Source organism: Aulonocara sp. 'chitande type north' Nkhata Bay, linkage group LG23, assembly GCF_057382095.1.
Source record: "Aulonocara sp. 'chitande type north' Nkhata Bay isolate Kocher_YH1m ecotype deep benthic linkage group LG23, A_spYH_male_GT1.1, whole genome shotgun sequence".
Lineage (NCBI taxonomy): Eukaryota > Metazoa > Chordata > Actinopteri > Cichliformes > Cichlidae > Aulonocara > Aulonocara sp. 'chitande type north' Nkhata Bay.
The window spans coordinates 46,644,952-46,668,231 of NC_141365.1; the positions used below are offsets into that span (position 1 = coordinate 46,644,952).

The 23,280-nt window shown below is 45.2% G+C and overlaps 3 protein-coding genes across 3 annotated transcripts in view; all 3 read left to right on the forward strand.

The window, feature by feature from the left end:
- LOC147302806 (protein NLRC3-like) overlaps nt 1–23,280 on the forward strand; it is a 341,154-nt gene that overhangs the window by 89,743 nt on the left and 228,131 nt on the right. The gene's annotated exons all lie outside the window — the stretch shown is intronic.
- The window catches only part of LOC147302807 (NACHT, LRR and PYD domains-containing protein 12-like), a 291,268-nt gene that overhangs the window by 86,184 nt on the left and 181,804 nt on the right, over nt 1–23,280 (forward strand). Inside the window, exons 6-7 of the mRNA XM_086282123.1 lie at nt 16,498–16,674; nt 20,680–20,856. Of these exons, the coding sequence (XP_086138249.1) occupies nt 16,498–16,674; nt 20,680–20,856 (354 nt within the window). The remainder of the gene's footprint in view (nt 1–16,497; nt 16,675–20,679; nt 20,857–23,280) is intronic.
- Nucleotides 2,649–7,691, forward strand: LOC147302810 (protein NLRC3-like). The gene is made up of 2 exons (XM_086284457.1): nt 2,649–2,922; nt 5,917–7,691. The coding sequence occupies exons 1-2, from the start codon at nt 2,649–2,651 to the stop codon at nt 7,689–7,691; spliced, it is 2,049 nt and encodes a 682-aa protein (XP_086140583.1).

Sequence of the window (23,280 nt, forward strand, 5' to 3'; positions counted from 1 at the left end):
TGCGGCTGCAGTAATGCAGACGCTGCACCGGTCCGTCGTGGTGAAGAGGGAGCTGAGTGTAAAAGCGAAGCTCTCAATTTACCGGTCAATCTACGTCCCTACCCTCACCTATGGCCACGAGCTGTGGGTAGTGACCGAAAGAACGAGATCGCGGATACAAGCGGCAGAAATGAGCTTCCTCCGAAGGGTGGCTGGCCTCTCCCTTAGAGATAGGGTGAGAAGTTCGGCCATCCGGGAGGGGCTCAGAGTAGAGCCGCTGCTGCTTCACATCGAAAGGAGCCAGCTGAGGTGGTTCGGGCATCTGACAAGGATGCCCCCTGGGCGCCTCCTGGGTGAGGTGTTCCAGGCATGTCCCACCGGGAGGAGGCCCCGGGGCAGACCCAGGACACGCTGGAGAGATTATATCTCTCGGCTGGCCTGGGAACGCCTTGGTGTTCCCCCGGATAAGCTGGAGGAGGTGGCTGGGGAGAGGGAGGTCTGGGCCTCTTTGCTTAGGCTGCTGCCCCCGCGACCCGGCCTCGGATAAAGCGGATGAAGATGGATGGATGGATGGAGAGATAAAACTAACAGCTTTAGAATCAGCGTAAAAAGGACGTAAACACAAAGCTCGGAGCCGCCGAAACATCAGAATCAGCGAGCTGTCGGCTTTCAGCCCGACAGTCCGTGCCATCGGGTGAGAAAGGCGACATCTCACTGATTCTGATGCGTCGGTGGCTCCGAGCTTTGTGTTTACGTCTTTGTGCAGAATCCGTGTTCCTGCTCTCATTTACTGTTTTAGCTGTTTGGTGGTTGTTAAAGTTTTGTGAGGTTTAACCTGAGATTCTGGCGTTGGTGCAAAATGCAGCTGCTCGCATTTTAACAAGAACTGGGAAATTTGAGCACATTACCCCTGTTCTGAGATGTCTTCACTGGCTACCTTGTCAGGTTCGAGCAGATTTTAAGGTCCTGCTGCTCACCTACAAGGCTTTAAACGGATTGGCACCTTCATACCTCTCCGACCTTTTACACCTTTATGTTCCATCTCGTGCTCTCCGATCTCAGGACTCTGGTCTTCTAAAAGTTCTTCGAGCCAGAAAAAAGACAATTGGAGAGCTTTTTCTTTTCATGCCCCGTTTCTGCGGAACAACCTCCCACAAGATATTCGGCAGGCTGCTCTGTGGAGGTTTTTAAAACCAAGTTGAAGACACATTTGTTCACCCGATCCTACATGTCTTAATTCTATGGCTTTTAGTTTTTACATTTTTATTGTTTTTAACTTGTATTGTGTCTTTTACCTGTATTGCTATGTATCGCTTTTATTTTATTTATCTCTTTAGTTGTACAGCACTTTGTTTGAAAGCGCTTTATAAATAAAGTTGTTATTATTATTATTATTATTATTATTACAAGGTCCACGTTTACGGGAACATCTGCTACAGATATGGGAGAATATTTGATTTCTATTGTAGACAGAAGCCACGGGTGTGTTCAGTCAAACGTTTAGAATAAACTTTGGTCTATAAATGTGTTTCATGATTTATTTTTAACTCCAACTGCTTATTTGTACTATGCTTTCATTTCAGAGTGCAATGAGAAATAAAAAGGATATTTTCAATAAAACTGTCACGATCCTTGGTCTGTGACTCAGTGTTTTCTGTTTTGTATTGTTAATCTTTGATTTCATGATGTATCTTTGTTTATTCTTACGTTTTGGTTCTGTGTTTTGTTGTACCTCTAAGTTCAGTCTATGTATTTCCTGCTTTGTTGTGAAGGTCCGTGTCTCATGTCAGTGTGTTTAGTTTGCGTTTCCTCTGTCTCGTCTTGTCAATCACTCCCAGATGTGTCTTCCTTCTGTGTCTTATTCCCTCGTTATCCCTCTGTGTATTTAAGCCTTGTGTTTGCCTCTGTTAGTTGCTGGTTTGTCTGCGTATCTGTCAGGGTCCTGGGTCTCCTGATCTAGTGGTTTCAGTTCTTTGTGATTTTTGTGTTATGCCAGTTTAGTTTGTGAGTTATTCTATGCTTCCTAGGTTTTGATTCCCTGCCCCCCTTGTTTCTCTGTGCACTCTGTTCTGTGTTTAGTCTTCTCTGTCCATTTGTTCCACCCTGTGTTGTTGCCTTCTGTGTCTCCCTCTGTGTAACTGTCTATATAGTGATGTGTTGTGGTGCTTTGCTCCCACCCCTTGTGTTCCGTGTTTTCGTCTTCCCTTCGTGTACTTCTTCATATTCGTGTACTATTAGTTTTTAGGTTTTTGCTTAGTTTCCATGCTCACCTTCTCCATTTCTGTTTGTATCACCATGTGATGAATAAACTCACTTGCATCTGAGCTGCCTGCATAAAGGGTCCTTTGATAATTTACACACGGCTCGCAAACCGTGACAAAAACACTGGAAAAATTGGGCTGTTCTAAAACGTTTGACGGGTAGTGTATATATTTAGTTTATATATTTTCTTTATTTATAATAGTTTGTTTTATATTGTAGCAAAGTGTTACTTGGATACTTCTCTATGTGCTTCTTCATGTGCAATTTTGTTGCATTCTGAGTCTTAGAAATTTATTGGTGGTAGTGATGAACTGCTGTTAGAATCAAGTTAAATTCCGATAAATCAGACAATTACCTCTCCAGCTGTTGTTACAGTCTTTGTTTATCGGGTCCTTACAGGGTAAAAGATGACGACACCTAAAGAAATCCTTCTGGGGACTTTGGAGAATTTGGGACGTGATGACTTTGAAAAAATCACGTGGCATCTGAAGAATGGGTCTGTAGAAGGTTTACCAGCAATCCCAGAGAGTGAACTGGAGAATGCAGAGAGGACGGACATAGTGGATCTGATGTTTGATACCTACGCTATCAACACTTTTGAAGTCACTAAAAATCTTTTGGGGAGGTTAAACAGGAATGATCTGTTGGAGAATTTAAATAAAACCATCCCAGAACCCACAGGTAAGTCAGGGAATGACTAAACAAAAAACACTTAAACAATAAAAACATTAGTTAACATTACACAGGTGCCATAAGCATCCATATAAATAATAAATCCAAAACACTTGCCAACACTTTCAGGAGTGAGAGACTGCAGAAAGCCTACAGTTTATATGTGTTTTATGTATCTGCACAAATAACCTCCTGTGTACACATGAATATCTGCTCTCTGGGTTGGTTTGATTAAAATGGGAGCAGCAGCAGGTTTTCAGCCCATTTTACAGATTTATATTGTCAGATTGGTTTTAGAGCTGTTTTATCAACATAAATGAGGCGACAACAACAGTTTGGGACACGTCACAAATATGATCAAAGTGATAGGGTTTCCGAAAGAGACTCAGGCGCAGGCCAGGGTATTCCTTTAAGCGAAGAACAGTGCGTTTATTTACAGTGAACACATTCACCAAGTGGCTACATACAACGTGCAGGGGAAACGGGTCCGGGTCGCCAGGGTCCGTGGGAAACAGGGTTGGGAGAAGGGTGCTCCACACTTTCTGTACAAATGTTCCTCCTCAATCACTCCTCTCAGAATCGGGTTCCAAAAAAACGATACTGATAGCTCAACGATCCAGCAAAGACTAGTGCAGACTCGCCATCTAAGTAGTGCAGTAATCAGCTGGGATCAGCGGCCGGTGCGGTGATGAGCAGGTGTGTGGGCCAGCAGCGGGAGCCCGCAATGAGCGTCGCCGCGGCGAGAGAGAGAGTGAGAGAGAGCAAACAAACCACAAACATATTGCACAATAGAGGATCGACCAGCGGGGCACAGGGACCATGACACAAAGTGCTTTTTCTTAAATCTATTTACTAGTTGAAGGTAAAGTTAAAAAAAATGGCTGCCATTTCTTTCTGCTGTTTGGAGACCCAAACAAAAAAATGCCCAGACAGTAAATGCTTTTTATTATGGTTGATAAACAGGACACTAAGGTGATTGGTCAAAAGTTTGAGGAAAGCCACAGTTCTCCTTGTTTGACTGAAATACACCATTTCAGCTCACGTTTTTTCTTCTGCAGCTTTCTGGGAGATTCCACTTCAGCCTTCTGCTGGCAACGCTCCCATTACCATGCTTCCCTTAGGCAGCATCATTAGCAAACATAACATACATTTACACTGCTATGCAGATGACACCCAGCTCTATCTGTCCATGAAGCCAGATAACACACACCAATTAGTTAAACTGCAGGAATGTCTTAAAGACATAAAGACCTGGATGGCCGCTAACTTTCTGCTTCTTAATTCAGATAAAACTGAGGTTATTGTACTCGGCCCTGAAAATCTTAGAAATATGGTATCTAAGCAGATTCTTACTCTGGATGGCATTACCTTGGCCTCCAGTAACGCTGTGAGGAACCTTGGAGTCATTTTTGACCAGGACATGTCCTTCAACGCACATATTAAACAAATATGCAAGACTGCTTTCTTCCATTTGTGCAACATCTCTAAAGTTAGAAATATCCTGTCTCAGAGTGACGCTGAAAAACTAGTTCATGCATTTATTACTTCCAGGCTGGACTACTGTAATTCATTATTATCAGGAAGTCCAAAAAACTCACTGAAAAGCCTTCAGCTAATCCAAAATGCTGCAGCAAGAGTCCTGACAGGGACTAGAAAGAGAGAGCATATTTCTCCTGTTTTGGCTTCCCTTCATTGGCTTCCTGTTAAATCCAGAATTGAATTCAAAATCCTGCTCCTCACATACAAGGTCTTAAATAATCAGGCCCCATCTTATCTTAATGACCTTGTAGTACCATATCCCCCTATTAGAGCACTTCGCTCTCGCTCTGCAGGCCTACTTGTTGTTCACAGAGTATTTAAAAGTAGAATGGGAGGCAGAGCCTTCAGTTTTCAGGCCCCAAAAAGATAGTTGGGTTTTTTTTCTGTTGTATTATTGTAAGTTCTTTACCTTACAATATAAAGCACATTGGGGTGACTGTTGTTGTTATTTGGAGGAATTTAAAAAAAACTTTTTTACTTGAAATTCTTTCATTTATTCTACATATTTATTCATTACTGGCTCCATAGTGTTGTTTATGTAATATGTGAAATGTTGCTAGTATTGATTTGGTGCTGTATAAATAAACACAATTAAATCAAATGTGTCTCTATAAAACCTGCCCTCAGTTATAACCCAAGTATCAGGGCTCAATGGCTCATGAAAAGGAATGGAGTCAAGCACAGAACCAAAAAAGTGACATTTAAAATAAATGTATTTTACTAGATTTCTCGACGGAGAAAGCTGAATCACGGCTAAATTCAACAGCAAGCGAGGTATTATGAGAAGTGCAGAGCTGAGGCCAGAACATAAGCTGAGGCAGGTCAAAGGAACAACAGGGGCAGAATCGGGCGAATAGAAACTATCCACGATCACTGGAACAAATGAGATAATAATCTGAGTGGTCCACAGTGTAGTGAATGAGTCCAAGATTTAAAAACTAAGAGGTGTTACGTGGCTGCAGGTGGAGATCAGCTGGAGGAGGAGATGAATTAAATCTGGGTACAGAGTGAGATGTGGGTGCACAGGGAGGCAGGCAGGTGAGGATGGCAGTTTGCAAGAGTGAGTTTTCCCAGCAGTGGCAGGCCAGAATCCTGAGGCGTGACTTATGGCGAGAGTTGGAAGATGTATCCAGGTGCCGACTAGGGAACAGGAAAAGAGGGTTACGCGAAACAAGCTGAGGAGCACAAGACAAAATGTGAGGCAGAGAACTGACTGTGGTAAGCACACAATCTGGAGAAGGTTCATTGTGAGTGCTGCTCATAAATACTGCCGGAGTAATTGGCAACAGGTGAGGAGCATGGAGGAGTGAGGAGGGCTCCACCCAGGGGAGGAGAGCTGATGCTGTGGAAAGTTACTCAGACTCACCCGGATCATGACACCAAGAGTCCAGTGAACTGAACACATAACCACAGTAACCAGAATGCAGTTTTCTCATTTGTGTCATTTGCTGTTTATTCATGCAGAGATTCTCACTGAGTGTCAGCTCAAACTCAAGTCAGACCTGAAGCAGAAGTTCCAGTGTGTGCTCGAGGGGATTTCTACAACAGAAAACCCGACCCTCCTGAGTCAGATCTACACAGAGCTCTACATCACAGGGGGAGGGACTGCAGAGGTCAATGATGAACATGAGGTCAGACAGATTGAAACAGCATCCAGGAAACCAGACAGACCAGAAACAACCATCAGACAAGAAGACATCTTTAAACTCCCACCTGGAAGAGATAAACCAATCAGAACAGTGCTGACAATGGGAGTGGCTGGCATTGGGAAAACAGTCCTAACACAGAAGTTCACTCTGGACTGGGCTGAAGGCAAAGCCAACCAGGACATCCAGTTCATGTTTCCATTCACTTTCAGAAAGCTGAATCTGCTGAAAGAGGAAAAGTTCAGCTTGGTGGAACTTGTTCATCACTTCTTTACTGAAACCAAAGAAGCAGGAATCTGCAGCTTTGAAGACTTCCAGGTTGTGTTCATCTTTGATGGTCTGGATGAGTGTCGACCTCCTCTGGACTTCCACAAAACTACAATCCTGACTGACCCTAGAAAGTCCACCTCAGTGGATGTGCTGCTGATAAACCTCATCAGGGGGGAACTGCTTCCCTCTGCTCGCCTCTGGATAACCACACGACCTGCAGCAGCCAATAAGATCCTTCGTGACATTGTTGACATGGTGACAGAAGTCAGAGGGTTCACTGACCCACAGAAGGAGGAGTACTTCAGGAAGAGATTCGGAGATGAGGAGCAGGCCAGCAGCATCATCTCCCACATCAAGACATCACGAAGCCTCCACATCATGTGCTACATCCCAGTCTTCTGCTGGATCACTGCTACAGTTCTGGAGTTTGTCATGAAGAACAAAGAGAGCAAAGATCTGCCTAAGACTCTCACAGAGCTCTACCTACGCCTTGTGCTATTTCACCTAAAAACGAAGGACATCAAGTATGATGGAGGAGCTGAGACAGAGTCATGCAGGAAGATCATTGAGTCTCTGGGAAAACTGGCCTTTGATCAGCTGCAGAAAGGAAACCTGATCTTCTATGAATCAGACCTGAAAGAGTGTGGCATCGATATCAGAGCAGCCTCAGTGTACTCAGGAGTGTTCACACAGATCTTTAAAGCTGATGAGTGTCACATGTTCACCGATGTCGTTTACTGTTTCGTCCATCTGAGCATTCAGGAGTTCTTTGCTGCTCTTCATGTCTATCTGACCTTCATCAACTCTGGAGTCAACCTGCTTAAGAAACAATCTCCTCGCTTTAAAATCTTCCAGAAAACACTTACTGTAAAAGACTTCTACCAGAGTGCTGTGGACAAAGCCTTAGAGAGTCCAAATGGACACCTGGACTTGTTCCTCCGCTTCCTCCTGGGTCTTTCACTGCAGACCAATCAGGATCTCCTATGCATGCTGACACAGACAGGAAGTAGCTCACAGACCAATCAGGAAACAGTTCACTACATCAAGAAGAAGCTCAGTGGGAAACTGTCTGCAGAGAAAAGCATCAACCTGTTCCACTGTCTGAATGAACTGGATGATCGTTCTCTAGTGGAGGAGATCCAACAGTCCCTGAGATCAGGACGTCTCTCCACAGATCAACTGTCTCCTGCTCAGTGGTCGGCTCTGGTCTTCATCTTACTGTCATCAGATCTGGATGAGTTCGACCTGGAGAAATACTCCCGTTCAGAGAAGGCATTTTTGAAGCTGCTGCCAGTGGTCAAAGCATCCAAGAAAGTGCTGTAAGTGAATCTATGAACAAATATGTTTAATAATGCTAGATGAATAAAAGAATATGTCTCCATTGTTATTCTTCCTCAGGCTGAGAGATTGTAAACTCTCAAAAAGAAGCTTTGAAGCTTTGTCTGAAATTCTCAGCTCCCCATCCAATCATCTGAGAGAGCTGGACCTGAGCTCGAACAAGCTGCAGGATTCAGGATTGGATTTGCTGTGTGTTGGACTAAAGAGTCCTGACTGTAAACTTGAAACTCTCGGGTAAGGATACAGACTTTTTGACACTTTTTGACTCTTAAATCTGTAAGTTTATCTTGATGCGGACGTTCAAAGTTATCACAATTTTCCTTTTAAGTTCCTGAGTTTATATTTTTGACTGTCAGGTTGTCTGGACAGATGTTTTTATTTTATTTTATTTTTTTACTTGTCCCTAAAGTCAGAACTAAACCCACATGTAGATGACTTTCTGTTACTGGAGCAGCCTTCCTGAAGACAGCAGTGTGTTTTCATGCTTTTAAAGCCAAACTCACCTTTCTGACCTGGCTTTCATTTATTATCTATTTTTGTTTGTTTATTATATATTTATTTCTACTGTTTAACTACTGCTCACATCTTTTATCCTCCTTTTTAATTGTTCATTTCTTTTTACCCTGTGTTTCTATATTGCACTTTGTATTTGTCATCTATATTTATCATGCACTACTTTGCTCATTTATTGTTTGGTTTTAATGTTATTAAATTTCGGTTCTTTTGGTATTCGTTATGGCCAAAAAGACACGGCTCAAAAGTGGTCTTTTTACTTTTTAAGTTATTAAATTTGTAACTGTAGTGATTTGTGTGTGTGACAGAGAGGCACTGCCAGGGATTTTTGACACAAGTTGTTCTTGTAAAATCAGTCTGTGAAGGTTCTCAGACATCCAGGTCATCGTAGTCTAAGAAGCTTGGAAAGAAAAGCGTCTGGACTTCCTTGAAGATGTTTCACCTCTTATGAGAGAAGCGTCTTCAGTTCTAAGAGTCAAATGGTGGAGTGGGGCAGTCAGTGAAAGGGCAATGGTGGTGGCTCAGGGTTTGTATGTTTGGGGGGTTCAGAGGGAAAAGATGAATGTAGGTCTGGAGTTGCTGTGTGAGAGCAGGGAGTGAATCTGATCAAACATGAGTGTCATGAAGCCTGTTTGCAGTTATTTGCACTGTTTTCCACTCTGGATGTTGTTTCTGTTCAGCTGTGAGTAGAAAAGGCTCCATTCTACAACCTGTTTGTGTTAGTTGTTCAATAGAAACATTATTTGGTGCTGATGTTGCACTTCTTTTAGTCACAACCAAAGAGTTTTTGAAGTCTGCATCAGACTGATTTAAATGACTTTTGAATATTACTTTAGATACTTAGATTTAAAGTTCTGAAAAAAGTTTAAATACAAAGATCAGTATTGTCTAATGTTTTGGCTGCAGTGTGTTTTTGCAGACAGGTATAACAGAACAGCTTTAGTGTTTAGATTTTTTAAACTTGAGTATGAACTTATACAAAATGCAGCAAGATATTAAAAAAAACGTTTGATTATAAAATTGACTATATTGGATTCATATCGATATCGGACATAAAAAGTGGCATCGTTCCATCTCTGCTTTGATTAGAGACACAGCTCTAATCAAAGAGGTGGTCCGCTTGCCTCCGCCCCAGAGAGAAGGGTTACATCTCCTGGGTTTAGGTGTTTTCCAATTTGTCATCATTTTGAAAAGTTTACATTTCTTCAGTGTTGAGCAGCAGAAATGAGACTTTCCTGTCAGAGGTCATTTTTGAAAAAATGAGGAGAATCAACCATGAAAACCATGAATCAACATGTGAACATGAGCTGATGCTGCTGAAGTGAAGCAAAGTTACAGAGGTTTGATTACAGACACAGCTGAGAGTTTGTAATCTGTCATCATTTTAAAAAGTTTCCATGGAACAGCAGAAATGAGGCTTTACTGTCAGAGGCCGACAGCACTGAACACAACAGCAGACTGGTGGCTAATAAACAGTGAATGATGCAGAAACAGATGTTTGAAGCTGTTCTTGGAGTACACTGAGAGAGAGAGAGCTGTGCAGGCAGGAACAGCCAAAGTCAGAGAGAATTCATGAGCATATTGATCAAACGTGAAGCAGAGTTTGGATCTTCTTTTGCTGCTGCTTCACTCAGTTTTGGTTGGAGACAGATGAAACCTGCAGCTTCAGGATCTGTGAGCTGTCCACTTTCAGCCCCGACGGCGTGTCCGTGTACGTGCCGTGGAGTGAACGATCCACGCTCTGTGTTTCCATCTTTGTGTGTTTAGCTGCTCTCATTTACTGTTTTATCTGTTTGCTGCTTGTTGAAATAGTTTGTGAGCTTTAACCTGAGATTCTGGCAAAATACATTTATATTAAACATCGATTCAGGATTGAATGAATCAACATCGTTTTATTCAAATTAAAACCATTTAAATGGGAACATGAATTTTTTACAGCCGCCTCTAATGCTGGGTAATGTCAGCTGGTCCATGTGCAGCTGGCTGTGAGGCTCAGGGAGCGTCTACAAAGTGCAACACTGAAAGAACATCATCCATAAATATTGAGTAAGAACTGGACTCTCATACAGCGAGACTCAAATGCCTTTAAACATCAGCTTATCCTGCTGATCCAAGTCCAACACTGAGTTTGTAAAAACATGTTTGTCAATCATTTTGTTTGGTTTCTGAGGAAAATGATTCAATAAGTTGCTGCTAATACGCAACATTTCATCATATTTCCTCATAACCCTCTTTTGTCTGACCATTTGATCCCATTTGAATTTGCAATAAAGGATCCACAGAGTTTGGTGACAATAATGACAGTAGATGTTTGTGTGAAAGTGCTGGAAGCAAATGAGTGTGTGATGTTCTTTCAGTGTTGCACTTTGTAGACGCTCCCTGAGCACTGGTCTCACAGCCAGCTGCACATAGAGACCAGTGTTGTTAGTCCAGGTCAGAAGATGACTTGTTGGAATGAAAATGAGCTTGTAGTTTGTCGGCTTTAATAATGTGACTGGAAAAAGGTGTTGGACTTCAAATATGTCCATTTCTGTCACACTTCACCTTTAAAAGTGAAGCCATGTGGTTCCTGGAAGGAAAAACACGACTTTTTCAAGTCTTTGTCCTGTTTTTATGAGAAATGTACGACTTTAATGTGAAACATTCAGTGTTTTTTCTCTTGTTGTGTTTGTTTGAAGCTGCTTCCTGTTGGCTTCAGCTGTTTGGAGTTTCCATTTTCTAAACTTCTACATTCTGAACCTTCTTCAGCTCTGAACAGATGATGAAACACTGAATGATTTCAAGCACTTTGTCTAATAAACTTACATCTTTCATTCTTTATACAGATTGAAGGTCTGTAGGTTGTCAGATATTGGCCTTGAGTTACAGGAACTGCAATGCAGAAATGTAGATTAAAATAAGAACTGCAATTAGGAAGCACAAAACAAAACCCAAGCAAGCAAACAAACAGACAACAACATAACAAAAACAAAACAAAACAAAAACTTTATGTAATATTAAATAACATGTGACAAACTTAGCCGTAAATGTACAAAACGAAACAGACCTATGCTAAATTATTGAAACAGTAAAGCATGTATGGGTCGCCAACGCTCAGTAAACAATTCTCTCTGAATCTGCAGAGCAGATGTTGTTTCCTCCATCTGGTAAATTTCTCTTGCTTTATCAATCCACATATTATATGAAGGTGGGTCAAGATTCAGCCATTTAATAGTGATACACTTTAGTGCTGCTGTAAGCAAGATTCTTAAGAGATACTTTTTATTGTTTCCCGCAAAACCCTTTGGTAAGACTCCTAAAATGGCTAACTGTTGGTCTTTTGTTAATGGTTGTTGGAAAACTGTACTGAGAACTTTAAATATGTCATTCCAAAGTGAGCAGATTTTTGGGCATGACCAGAATATATGTGAGTGGGTTCCTAAAGAAGTACCACAATTTCGCCAGCAGGTGTCAGGATTTGTAGGCTTCATTTTGGCAATTATCTCTGGGGTTCTAAAATATCTCATGACCACCTTCCATTTAAATCCTCTCCACAGCCCAGAATTAGTCACCAGATGGGCTTCACCGAACACCTCTTCTGTCACGGTTTGCCGGGGCAAGCCGTGTGGAATACGAGATAGGACCCAAAATGCGGCAGCTCTGGTGCAGATGAGTGTTTATTTAACAACCGAAAATACAAACAGCAATGGCGTGGGTACCGTGAAACAGGAAAACCTAAACTGGGTAGAACTAACAAGACAAACCAGAACGAAGATGCGGGGAGATCCGGAGAAATATACACGGAGAGACGCAGGGAGACCGAGGGGAAACAACACAGACAAACCAGCAATTACTAAGACAGAAAATACAACTTAAATACACTCAGAGAACACAGGGAGATTACACACAGGTGGGAAACACAGCTGGGAGTGATTAACATGACGAGACTAGGGAGGCAAACTGAAAACACTCACATAAGACGCATACCTTCACAATAAAACAGGAACTTACACATGAAAGGACACAAACTAAGAAACGCGGACTAGATACAGGAACACACGGGGGGAACAGGGTAAACACTAATCAGAGGAGAACAGAACCAAAATCGCGAAGAGAAAACACAAAACGCTGGGTCAAAAGGACCCAGGATCATGACAGTACCCCCCCCCCCCCGCAAGGGCTGGCCCCCGACAGCCCAAAAAACAGAAAACAACCCGACCAGGGCGGGCGGCGGGGGCCCAGGAAGGAGGGCACGAAACAAAAACACCGAAGCACAAGAAAGCCCCAAAACAAAACACGAGCCCCAAAAAAGAACAATTCAGGGGGCCGACAGCACAGGAGGCCAAAACAGAAGAGTTCAGGGGGCCGGCCAGGGGGCCGACAGCACAGGAGTCCAAAACAGAAGAGTTCAGGGGGCCGGCCAGGGGGCCGACCGTGCGGACGGCAACGGCGACGACGTGGAAACAGTCCGGGACGCCGGCCGTGCGGAAGGCAACGGCGGCGACGAAGGAGACGACGGAGCAGTTCAGGGGGCCGACGGCGCGGAAGGCAACGGCGGCGACAAAGGAGACGACGGAGCAGTTCAGGAGGCCGGCCGCGCGGAAGGCAGCGGCGGCGACGAAGGACACGACGGAGCAGTTCAGGAGGCCGGCCGCGCGGAAGGCAGCGGCGGCGGCGAAGGAGACGATGGAGCAGTTCAGGAGGCCGGCCGCGCGGAAGGCAGCGGCGGCGCTCCAGTGTCAAGCGCACTGGCCGAGGCCCGGTGGGCACAGGACCAGACGAGGCAGGACCAGACGGACCAGACGGGGCAGGACCAGACGGACCAGACGAGGCAGGACCAGACGAGGCTGGACCAGACGGTGGCGTGGCAGCCACAGACGACGGAGCCGGACCAGGCGAAGACGAAGACCCGGAAGAGGCTGGACCAGGCGAAGCACAGGCTGGAGCCGGACCGGGCGAAGCACAGGCTGAAGCCGGACCGGGCGAAGCACAGACAGAAGCTGGACCAGGCGTGGCAGAGGCGGAGGCCGGACCAGACGAGGACGAAGACTCGGATGAAGCTGGACCAGGCGACGACGAAGCAGCAGCTGAGGCAGAGACTGGACCAGGCGACGGCAAAACAGGAGCTAAGGCTGAGGCTGGACCAGGCGACGGCGAAGCAGAAGCAGAAGCCGAAGCTGGACCAGGCGAAGCAGGAGCAGAAGGCGGCCGGACGGGCTCCTCAGGCCCTCCAGCTGACGTGGCTTGAGGCCGGACGGGCTCCTCGGGCCCTCCAGCTGACGTGGCTTGAGGCCGGACGGGCTCCTCGGGCCCTCCAGCGGAGACAGGTGGTTGAACGGGCTCCTCGGGCCCTCCAGCGGAGACAGGAGGCTGAACGGGCTCCTCGGGCCCTCCAGCGGAGACAGGTGGCTGAATGGGCTCCTCGGGCCCTCCAGCGGAGACAGGAGGCTGAACGGGCTCCTCGGGCCCTCCAGCGGACGAGGCAGGAAGCGAAGGCCAGAGCGGTCCCTCGGACCCTCCAGCGGAAACAGGAGACGAAGGCCGGAGCGGTCCCTCGGACCCTCCAGCGGAAACAGGAGACGAAGGCCGGAGCGGTCCCTCGGACCCTCCAGCGGAGACTTGAGACGAAGGCCGGAGCAGTCCCTCGGACCCTCCAGCGGAGACACGAGACGAGGGCTGGACAGGCCCCAGACTGGAACTTAGGCTGTCTCCCTGCATTATGTGAGTGTGCGAAACCGGTGACACTGGAGCTACAGGGGCCTGAGCTACAGGTTGCACTAGAGCTACGGGGGCCTGAGCTACAGGTGACCCTGGAGGCACTGGAGCGTGAACTGAAACAGGCACTGGAGTGTGAGCTGAAACAGGCACTGGAGCGTGAGCTGAAACAGGCACTGGAGACTGAGCTGAAACAGGCACTGGAGACTGAGCTGAAACAGGCACTGGAGACTGAGCTGAGAGGGGCTGCTGAGCAGGTGATATGCTGTTCCCGATATCATCTGCCGCACAGAACACCGCCCCTGAATGAACAGTCAAACAGTCTGAAAACGGAAAGGAATCCTCACTCACCACAGCCGGCGATTTAGAAGTCCGAACGTCCGGCTGTGGGGTGGCGCGCCGACGGCGCGATCGACGTTTCCTCCCCGCAGACGGCTCCAACGGGCCGGGCAAAACTACATCCGGTAGGTGAGGCTGCGAGGTAGTAGTGGCGGAGAGAAGGTGTGGTGTGAGGTGGAGAAAGGCCTGCATGGTCGGGGGAAGCGATTCCAATAGCCATGGCAGGCCGGAAAAGAGCCGTTGCAGCCGGTCTTCCGCTGCGCGGCGAAGCTCTTCCGGGGGGTGTTCCAGCCATAGGCTGAGAAGATTCTCCACAGTGAAAATGATGTCGTCCTTTAGCTCCGCAGAAGGGTTGTAAGCTGCTGGGTCCATAGTGTCTGCGCCAGTGTCTGCACCTGAGTCCTCCACACACTCTCCATACGGTCAGCTACTGCGACCGTGACACTAAACTACATGCTGTGTACAGCCACTCTCCTGAGCCTGTATTATATACACAGCGGTTACAATGACAAACTGAATACAATCTCATATCTACAAAACAAGATTAGTCAAAGTTGCAGCTACGCTTATGAACATGGAGAAAAAACAGGCGAGTTATCAGCTCACCAGCTGTGACTAAGAACAGCTAACCAACTATCCTTGAGATCTACAATGACCAGGGAATAAGGTCTACAGACAACCAAACTATCCTTGAGATCCACAATGATTTCAATAAGGTGTTTGATATTCCCTCCTTGGGAGAAGATGCGATCGCTAGTCTGGAGGAACCTGTCTCTAATGTTGGAATTGAAACGGCCGTACGGAGCATGCAGTCTGGAAAATCTGCTGCCCCGACGGGTATCCATCTGATTTTTTCATAAAGTTTTCTGACCGACTGAATTCACTGTTAAAATCAACTTTTGAAGAATCCTTCCTCTCACAGTCGTTGCCTCCAACAATGCATCAAGCAGTGATGTGTTTAATTGTAAAACAGGAAAAAGACCATTTAGATTGTCGTTCATGTCGTTTAATATCTTTGTTCAACACAGACACCAAGATCCTGGCTCAAGTGTTGGCCCGTCGCTTACACAAGTATTTGTCCTCCATTATTTCACCAGACGGGCTTTATTAGGCACTCTTTTTTGAACATTAGAGCTCTATTAAATATCATTTATACCCATGTTAAAGGTGATACATTGGAAACCGTAATTTGGCTTGACGCAGAAAAGGCGTTGGATCGGGCGAGATGGGATTTTTTTTTTATACGCTTAAAAAATGTGGCTTTAATTTTGTATCTTGGATAAAAGTATTGTATTGCTCCCCTCTAACAGCCGTCCGGACTAACAATAATCTGCCCCCCAGGACAGGGATGCCCTCTGTCTCCTTTTTGCCATTGAACCGCTAGCTGTTGCTCTGAGACAATGTGTTGGTGTTGAGGGAAAACATCGAGGGGGTATCGAACATGAAGTCTCTCTTTATGCCGACAACATGATTTTATTTATTTCCAACCCATCGAACAGCCTCCGCAAACTTTTGGATAGACTTAAAATAATAATAATAATAATACGTTTTATTTATAGGCGCCTTTAAGAGCCTCAAGGTCACCTTAATGCATACTTAAGGAATTTGGGACAATTTCTGGATATAAAGTGAATTTTGGGAAGAGCGAGGCAAAGTCTATCTGTACGACAACTGGGGAGTTTTGTGTATTTTAGCCCCTTTTAAACCCAGCTATAACAAGTTTAAGTACTCGGGCATCTGGGTGACAAGAAAACCACAAAGACTTGTATAAAACTATCTTCCTTTATTGTCGAAGCTTAAAGAGGATTTTGGAAAATGTGAGTTTTGCCTCTTTATATTTATGGTGGGGATGCAGAACAAGGAGCAAAGATGAATGTGATGCTGAATCAGCAGAAGACTTGGACTCATTTGATTCCAGCTTTGATATCATTGATTTCAATATGTCCATTTCTGTCACACTTCACCTTTAAAAGTGAAGCCATGTGGTTCCTGGAAGGAAACACACGACTTTTTCAAGTCTTTGTCCTGTTTTTATGAGAAATGTACGACTTTAATGTGAAACATTCAGAGTTTTTTCTCTTGTTGTGTTTGTTTGAAGCTGCTTCCTGTTGGCTTCAGCTGTTTGGAGTTTCCATTTTCTAAACTTCTACATTCTGAACCTTCTTCAGCTCTGAACAGATGATGAAACACTGAATGATTTCAAGCTCTTTGTCTAATAAACTTACATCTTTCATTCTTTATACAGATTGATGGGCTGTGGTTTGTCAGAGATCAGCTGTGATTATCTGGCAGCAGCACTGAAGTCCAACCCCTCCAATCTGAGAGAGCTGGACCTGTACAACAACTACAAGCTGCAGGGTCCAGGAGTGAAGCATCTGTGTGGTTTCCTGGAGAGTCCAGGATGTAAACTTGAAACTCTGAGGTCAGTCAGCATGTTTTAGTTGTGCTGAGATGAATATGATGTGAAAGTTGTGCTGACACTAAACTGCAGACATCAGGCTGATATTATACTGATCCACACTGAGGATCTTCATGGTAAAGTCTGTTTTCTTCTTCTCTGGTTTAGTCCATTGACTGCAGCAGAACAATGTTCACATTTCAAACAGTGATACTCAACGTATGGCCCGCGGCCCACACGCGGCCTGCCCACCTTTCCTGATTCAGAGAGAGGGGACCCTGATTAACTGTGTAGCTTCTTCCTCACAGTTCTAAGTATCAGACACAACAATGAATAATCCACAGCTGACTGTCTTTAGCAGGTCAAAGGTCACGGCACACAGCAGACAGTCAGAAATATTCTAACTCTGATCATTTATCAGTTGTGACACTGTGAGACTTGATCAGAGGTGTGATCATCACAGCAGAGGCCTTTGTGTCAAAGTCACTGAGGATCAAACAGAAACACATGAAGCAGATTTTCCTCTTCTGGCTTTTTATAGCAGATAACCTTCAAAATATTCTGCAGTCGATCAAAAACTGAAGCAAACCATGAAGCAACATGTGAACATGAGCTGATGCTGCTGAAGTGAAGCAAAGTTACAGAGGTTTGATTACAGACACAGCTGAGAGTTTGTAATCTGTCATCATTTTAAAAAGTTTCCATGGAACAGCAGAAATGAGGCTTTACTGTCAGAGGCCGACAGCACTGAACACAACAGCAGACTGGTGGCTAATAAACAGTGAATGATGCAGAAACAGATGTTTGAAGCTGTTCTTGGAGTACACTGAGAGAGAGAGAGCTGTGCAGGCAGGAACAGCCAAAGTCAGAGAGAATTCATGAGCATATTGATCAAACGTGAAGCAGAGTTTGGATCTTCTTTTGCTGCTGCTTCACTCAGTTTTGGTTGGAGACAGATGAAACCTGCAGCTTCAGGATCTGTGAGCTGTTCACTTTCAGCCCCGACGGCGTGTCCGTGTACGCGCCGTCGAGTGAACGATCCACGCTCTGTGTTTCCATCTTTGTGTGTTTAGCTGCTCTCATTTACTGTTTTAGCTGTTTGCTGCTTGTTGAAATAGTTTGTGAGCTTTAACCTGAGATTCTGGCAAAATACATTTATATTAAACATCGATTCAGGATCGAATGAATCAACATCATTTTATTCAAATTAAAACCATTTAAATGGGAACATGAATTTTTTACAGCCGCCTCTAATGCTGGGTAATGTCAGCTGGTCCATGTGCAGCTGGCTGTGAGGCTCAGGGAGCGTCTACAAAGTGCAACACTGAAAGAACATCATCCATAAATATTGAGTAAGAACTGGACTCTCATACAGCGAGACTCAAATGCCTTTAAACATCAGCTTATCCTGCTGATCCAAGTCCAACACTGAGTTTGTAAAAACATGTTTGTCAATCATTTTGTTTGGTTTCTGAGGAAAATGATTCAATAACTTGCTGCTAATACACAACATTTCATCATATTTCCTCATAACCCTCTTTTGTCTGACCATTTGATCCCATTTGAATTTGCAATAAAGGATCCACAGAGTTTGGTGACAATAATGACAGTAGATGTTTGTGTGAAAGTGCTGGAAGCAAATGAGTGTGTGATGTTCTTTCAGTGTTGCACTTTGTAGACGCTCCCTGAGCACTGGTCTCACAGCCAGCTGCACATAGAGACCAGTGTTGTTAGTCCAGGTCAGAAGATGACTTGTTGGAATGAAAATGAGCTTGTAGTTTGTCTGCTTTAATAATGTGACTGGAAAAAGGTGTTGGACTTCAAATATGTCCATTTCTGTCACACTTCACCTTTAAAAGTGAAGCCATGTGGTTCCTGGAAGGAAAAACACGACTTGAGGTTCTGGGGGCGCTCCATCTCTGGGCTGGGGCCCTGGCCGGTCCTCGGGGGCTTGGGTCCTGGTTGGTGTGTTGCCGGGGTTGTGGGCGGGCGGGTGCATGGGGGCCCAGCCCTGGCGCGGGGTGCCGCCGGTGCATCGAGCCACCTGGGGGGCTCTTCAACTGGTGGGGGAGATTGTCACATCTTGCAGGAGCTTTCCTCTCTTCAGGAACTCTCTCTGCAGGAAGGGGAGATACAGGAGAGGTGGAGGAAGATCTCAGCCTGGGCGTCTATTGTCTTATGTAGTCTGGAAGATGAGTGGATGGTGGGGTGGGTGCAGTTTTCTCTGTGGTGGGGTTGGGTGGACTGTCCCAGGCTCTGTGGGGCCGGGAGGCGCTGCTGCACTGGTCCCCGGTCTGGATGGGCCTGGGCCCCCTTTCCCTGGCGGGTCGCGGAGTATGGGGGTGCCTACTGGGGTCAGCGGGGGAGCTGGCCCCAGGGAGGGGTCACTTGCCCCTCCCTTCCTTCCCTCCCCATCTCCAGCTGCCTCCCTCTTCCCGCTCCACCACAACCACCCACACATGCAGGGCCTTGGAGTAGGGGTATGTCACCAGGGTGCAGAGGAGGCTACCCCCCCTTCTGTCTTCTTCTGGCTGCCTCTGCCTCAATTTTATCCCACAACTTAGACATTCACATTACTCACACTCTCATTACACATACATATAGGATCTTGGGGGTGGGCACGATACATGGAATCCAGGTTACCATCAGGGTGTACACCTCACCCCTGGCGTCGTTGCCCACCTCTCAATTTTAAATACACTTAGACATTGAGGGCTATCAGGAGGGACTATGCGCTTACCTGCTGCTCTCTGGCAGGTAGCTCCATGCCCTCCTGGGTTTTAAATGCACCTTAGAACACACATGCATCAACACTACAATGAGCGGGTGGAGGGAGGTTTGGAGTCTTCTCTCACCTCCGTTCTCTGCGACCTGCTGGAGCGGGGGGGCTAGGAGGAGGAGTTGGCCGTCCGACTGCGGTCTGGAGTGTGGGGCCTCCCTGCTGCTGCGGAGTCGGGGCGGTCTTGTGTTCTGGGGGCCTCTGGATGTCTGGAGTTTTGATCTCCTCCATACCTGCTTCATGCCCTGGAGGACGGGGTTGTGGCCCCCCCACACCCTCTAGCAGATCATTACATGAAGGAACCTTTTAAAAAAACAAGCGCGTCCATGCTCACAGGTGTACACACGGGTGATTACACCCACAAACTACACCCCTTTTGGCTCCTACCTCAAAGCACACTGTGTTCTGTTGATCTTATGTGCTGCACAATAATGTTTAATATTTAGTATTTACTGTCATATTCCCATATATCATTGTGATGTTGTTTATTCTATTACTCTTGTTCGCTTCGGCTTGTTTTCTTTTTTCTTTCTCAACAGGTGATCCAGGTGATCGATATATGCATTTTTTCTTTTTTTTCCTGCCCATTCTGTTGGTTTTTGTTTTTTGCCCTTCTCCCCCGTCCCTCTTCTCAGCTGTTTCTCTTTCCCTCTTTCTTTCTCTCCTTCTTTCTCCAGTCAAGTCTGTCCCGTATACAGCAAGTGAAAATAAAATAAACAATAAAAGGTGAATCAAATGGACCATTATGGCAAGGCTGGGATGGTCAATTTGGTAAAGTAAATCCGTTGGGCATCTTTCTTTGCCTTTAGACAATAATTCTGATGGCAAAAGAGCCAAACGGGACAGGCCAAAAAAAAAAAAAAAAAAAAAAAAAAAGGAATGAAAATGAGCTTGTAGTTTGTCTGCTTTAATAATGTGACTGGAAAAAGGTGTTGGACTTCAAATATGTCCATTTCTTTCACACTTCACCTTTAAAAGTGAAGCCATGTGGTTCCTGGAAGGGAAAACACGACTTTTTCAAGTCTTTGTCCTGTTTTTATGAGAAATGTACGACTTTAATGTGAAACATTCAGAGTTTTTTCTCTTGTTGTGTTTGTTTGAAGCTGCTTCCTGTTGGCTTCAGCTGTTTGGAGTTTCCATTTTCTAAACTTCTACATTCTGAACCTTCTTCAGCTCTGAACAGATGATGAAACACTGAATGATTTCAAGCACTTTGTCTAATAAACTTACATCTTTCATTCTTTATACAGATTGAGTGTCTGTGCTTTGTCAGAGATCAGCTGTGATTATCTGGCAGCAGCACTGAAGTCCAACCCCTCCCATCTGAGACAGCTGGACCTGAGCTTCAACAACAAGCTGCAGGATCCAGGAGTGAAGCATCTGTGTGGTTTCCTGGAGAGTCCAGGATGTAAACTTGAAACTCTGAGGTCAGTCAGCATGTTTTAGTTGTGCTGAGATGAATATGATGTGAAAGTTGTGCTGACACTAAACTGCAGACATCAGGCTGATATTATACTGATCCACACTGAGGATCTTCATGGTAAAGTCTGTTTTCTTCTTCTCTGGTTTAGTCCATTGACTGCAGCAGAACAATGTTCACATTTCAAACCTTCAAAGAAGAAGAAAAATCCTCCACTGGAAAATTCACTGTGAAACTCTCAAACTCTTCATTGCACCTTAAAGTCTGTGTGACACTGAAATCCAAAGCAAAATGTGCGTTTGCTTTACAGACAGCAGTCCAACACAAACATACACACATCATCCAAAACACAGTCCAACATCCAAATCTCCTCCACTGCCAGCATGAATGATGGGAAAGAGAAGGAGGAACACTCTGACATTCAGGGTTAGAATGAGTTTCATCAAGCAGACTGTGAAGATCAAAGCTGCATTAGAAAGCTTACATGAATGAATGAGTGGACAGAAGTGGACAGAGATCATCTGAAGCACTTCAAAGGCTTTAAATCAGCACATTTCTCTTTATTCTTTATCAACTCTGTTAGTTTCTCTCAGTTTTCTGTGGAATGAAGCTAACAGCAGGCTAATAAGATGCTGACCAATAGGTTTCTATTAAAGGTTGTAATTTGTATATGAAAAAGTGCTTTGGCTCAGCAGGGATCAGCTTACAGGTAGAATACAGCTGCTGGATGGGATTAGCATGTCATAGCTATCTACCAAACTGCTAACTGGGGGATTTCAGGCCATCTATGGATCATTTTTGCTAACTGTTTATTCAGCTTAGGCTCACAGGGCTGCAGCCTGTGCCCTAGCTGTCATAGGGCAAGAGGCGTGGTCCACCTGCACAGGTGAGCAGTCCATCACAGGGCCAACAGAGAGCGACAGAGAAGCACTCCCTCACATCCACACCTACAGCCAATTTAGAAGCACCAATGAACCTAAGCAGCATTTCATTGGACTGTGGGAGAACATCCAACCTCCACAGAAAGGCCCAGCTGACCAACAAGCTTCAACCTACAACCTTCTTGCTCTAAGGCACTAGTGCTAACCACTTTTGCCCATTTCAGCCCAAATCCTGCATCTTCCTGTTTCTGACTCCAGGCCAGCTCCACTAACACTTTCTCATCAGACACTGCCACCTAGTGGAGGAAGTCTTAGTTCCATTTGAAGCTTCAGATTACAGTTAGTTCCTTTACAAAGAGGTGGAGGTGGTGGGGCCACAGCACCATCATCACTGAGTGCCATAGGACACTTAACCTTTGTTTCCATATGCTGGGAACTTCCTGTTGTTCCAAGGAGGACTGGAAAATGTGTGAAAATCTCCCAGTCAGTTCCTCACAGCACACTTCAATCATTTCCCTCCCACAGCATCAGGACCAGGGCTTTTTCTCTCTTTGGTCCCACTAAGAGATTTCCACACAAACACCTCATCAGTGGGACTCTCAGAGCTACCAGCCCTTTGCTACAATCACAAAGCTCTTCATTGAAATCAATGATATCAAAGCTGGAATCAAATGAGTCCAAGTCTTCTGCTGATTCAGCATCACATTCATCTTTGCTCCTTGTTCTGCATCCCCACCATGGACTTCATTCCTTTCCAAGCCAGCCTTGAGTGTCCTTTATTCAGCTCATCCTCTGCTTTACTTTTACACCTGATTTTAGCTGCTTTATCTCTCTTTCAACAGGTTTCTGTGCCTCAATCTTTTTCTTCTCTCCCTCATAACAAGACAGCTTCTTCTGCCTGAGAACATGTTGGAGTGATTTACTAATCCAGGGCTGCTTATTGGGGAAAATACTTCCTGTTTCCAAAGTAATCCCCATTTTTCCCAGAAAGAAATGTCAGTAGAAATCGATGATCTAAGTGAGAACATGAGCCTTTAAAAAGTCCCAGTGGGTGCAGTCAAAGCAGTCCCTCAGTCCCAGTATAGAGTCTTTGGTCCAGACTGGAACAGCTGTGTGCCCAGTTTGAGCTCTCTTCAGTGCTGTGACCTGACAGACCCAAAGGGGCCATCACATCACATTTAGAAGCTCCCCTGATGGAGCCACAACACATGTCCAATACTTAGTCTGTCTTGTTGGACCAACTGGAAGAAATGATTCAAGGACTTAGTCACAGAACAGAGATTCAAATCTCCAAAATCCAACTGGCTGCATCAGGACATATAGTCTGAAACTCTGCACAGTTTCCTGTTTGAAGCTGCTTCCTGTTGGCTTCAGCTGTTTGGAGTTTCCATTTTCTAAACTTCTACATTCTGAACCTTCTTCAGCTCTGAACAGATGATGAAACACTGAATGATTTCAAGCACTTTGTCTAATAAACTTACATCTTTCATTCTTTATACAGATTGGTGAACTGTGGTTTGTCAGAGATCAGCTGTGATTATCTGGCAGCA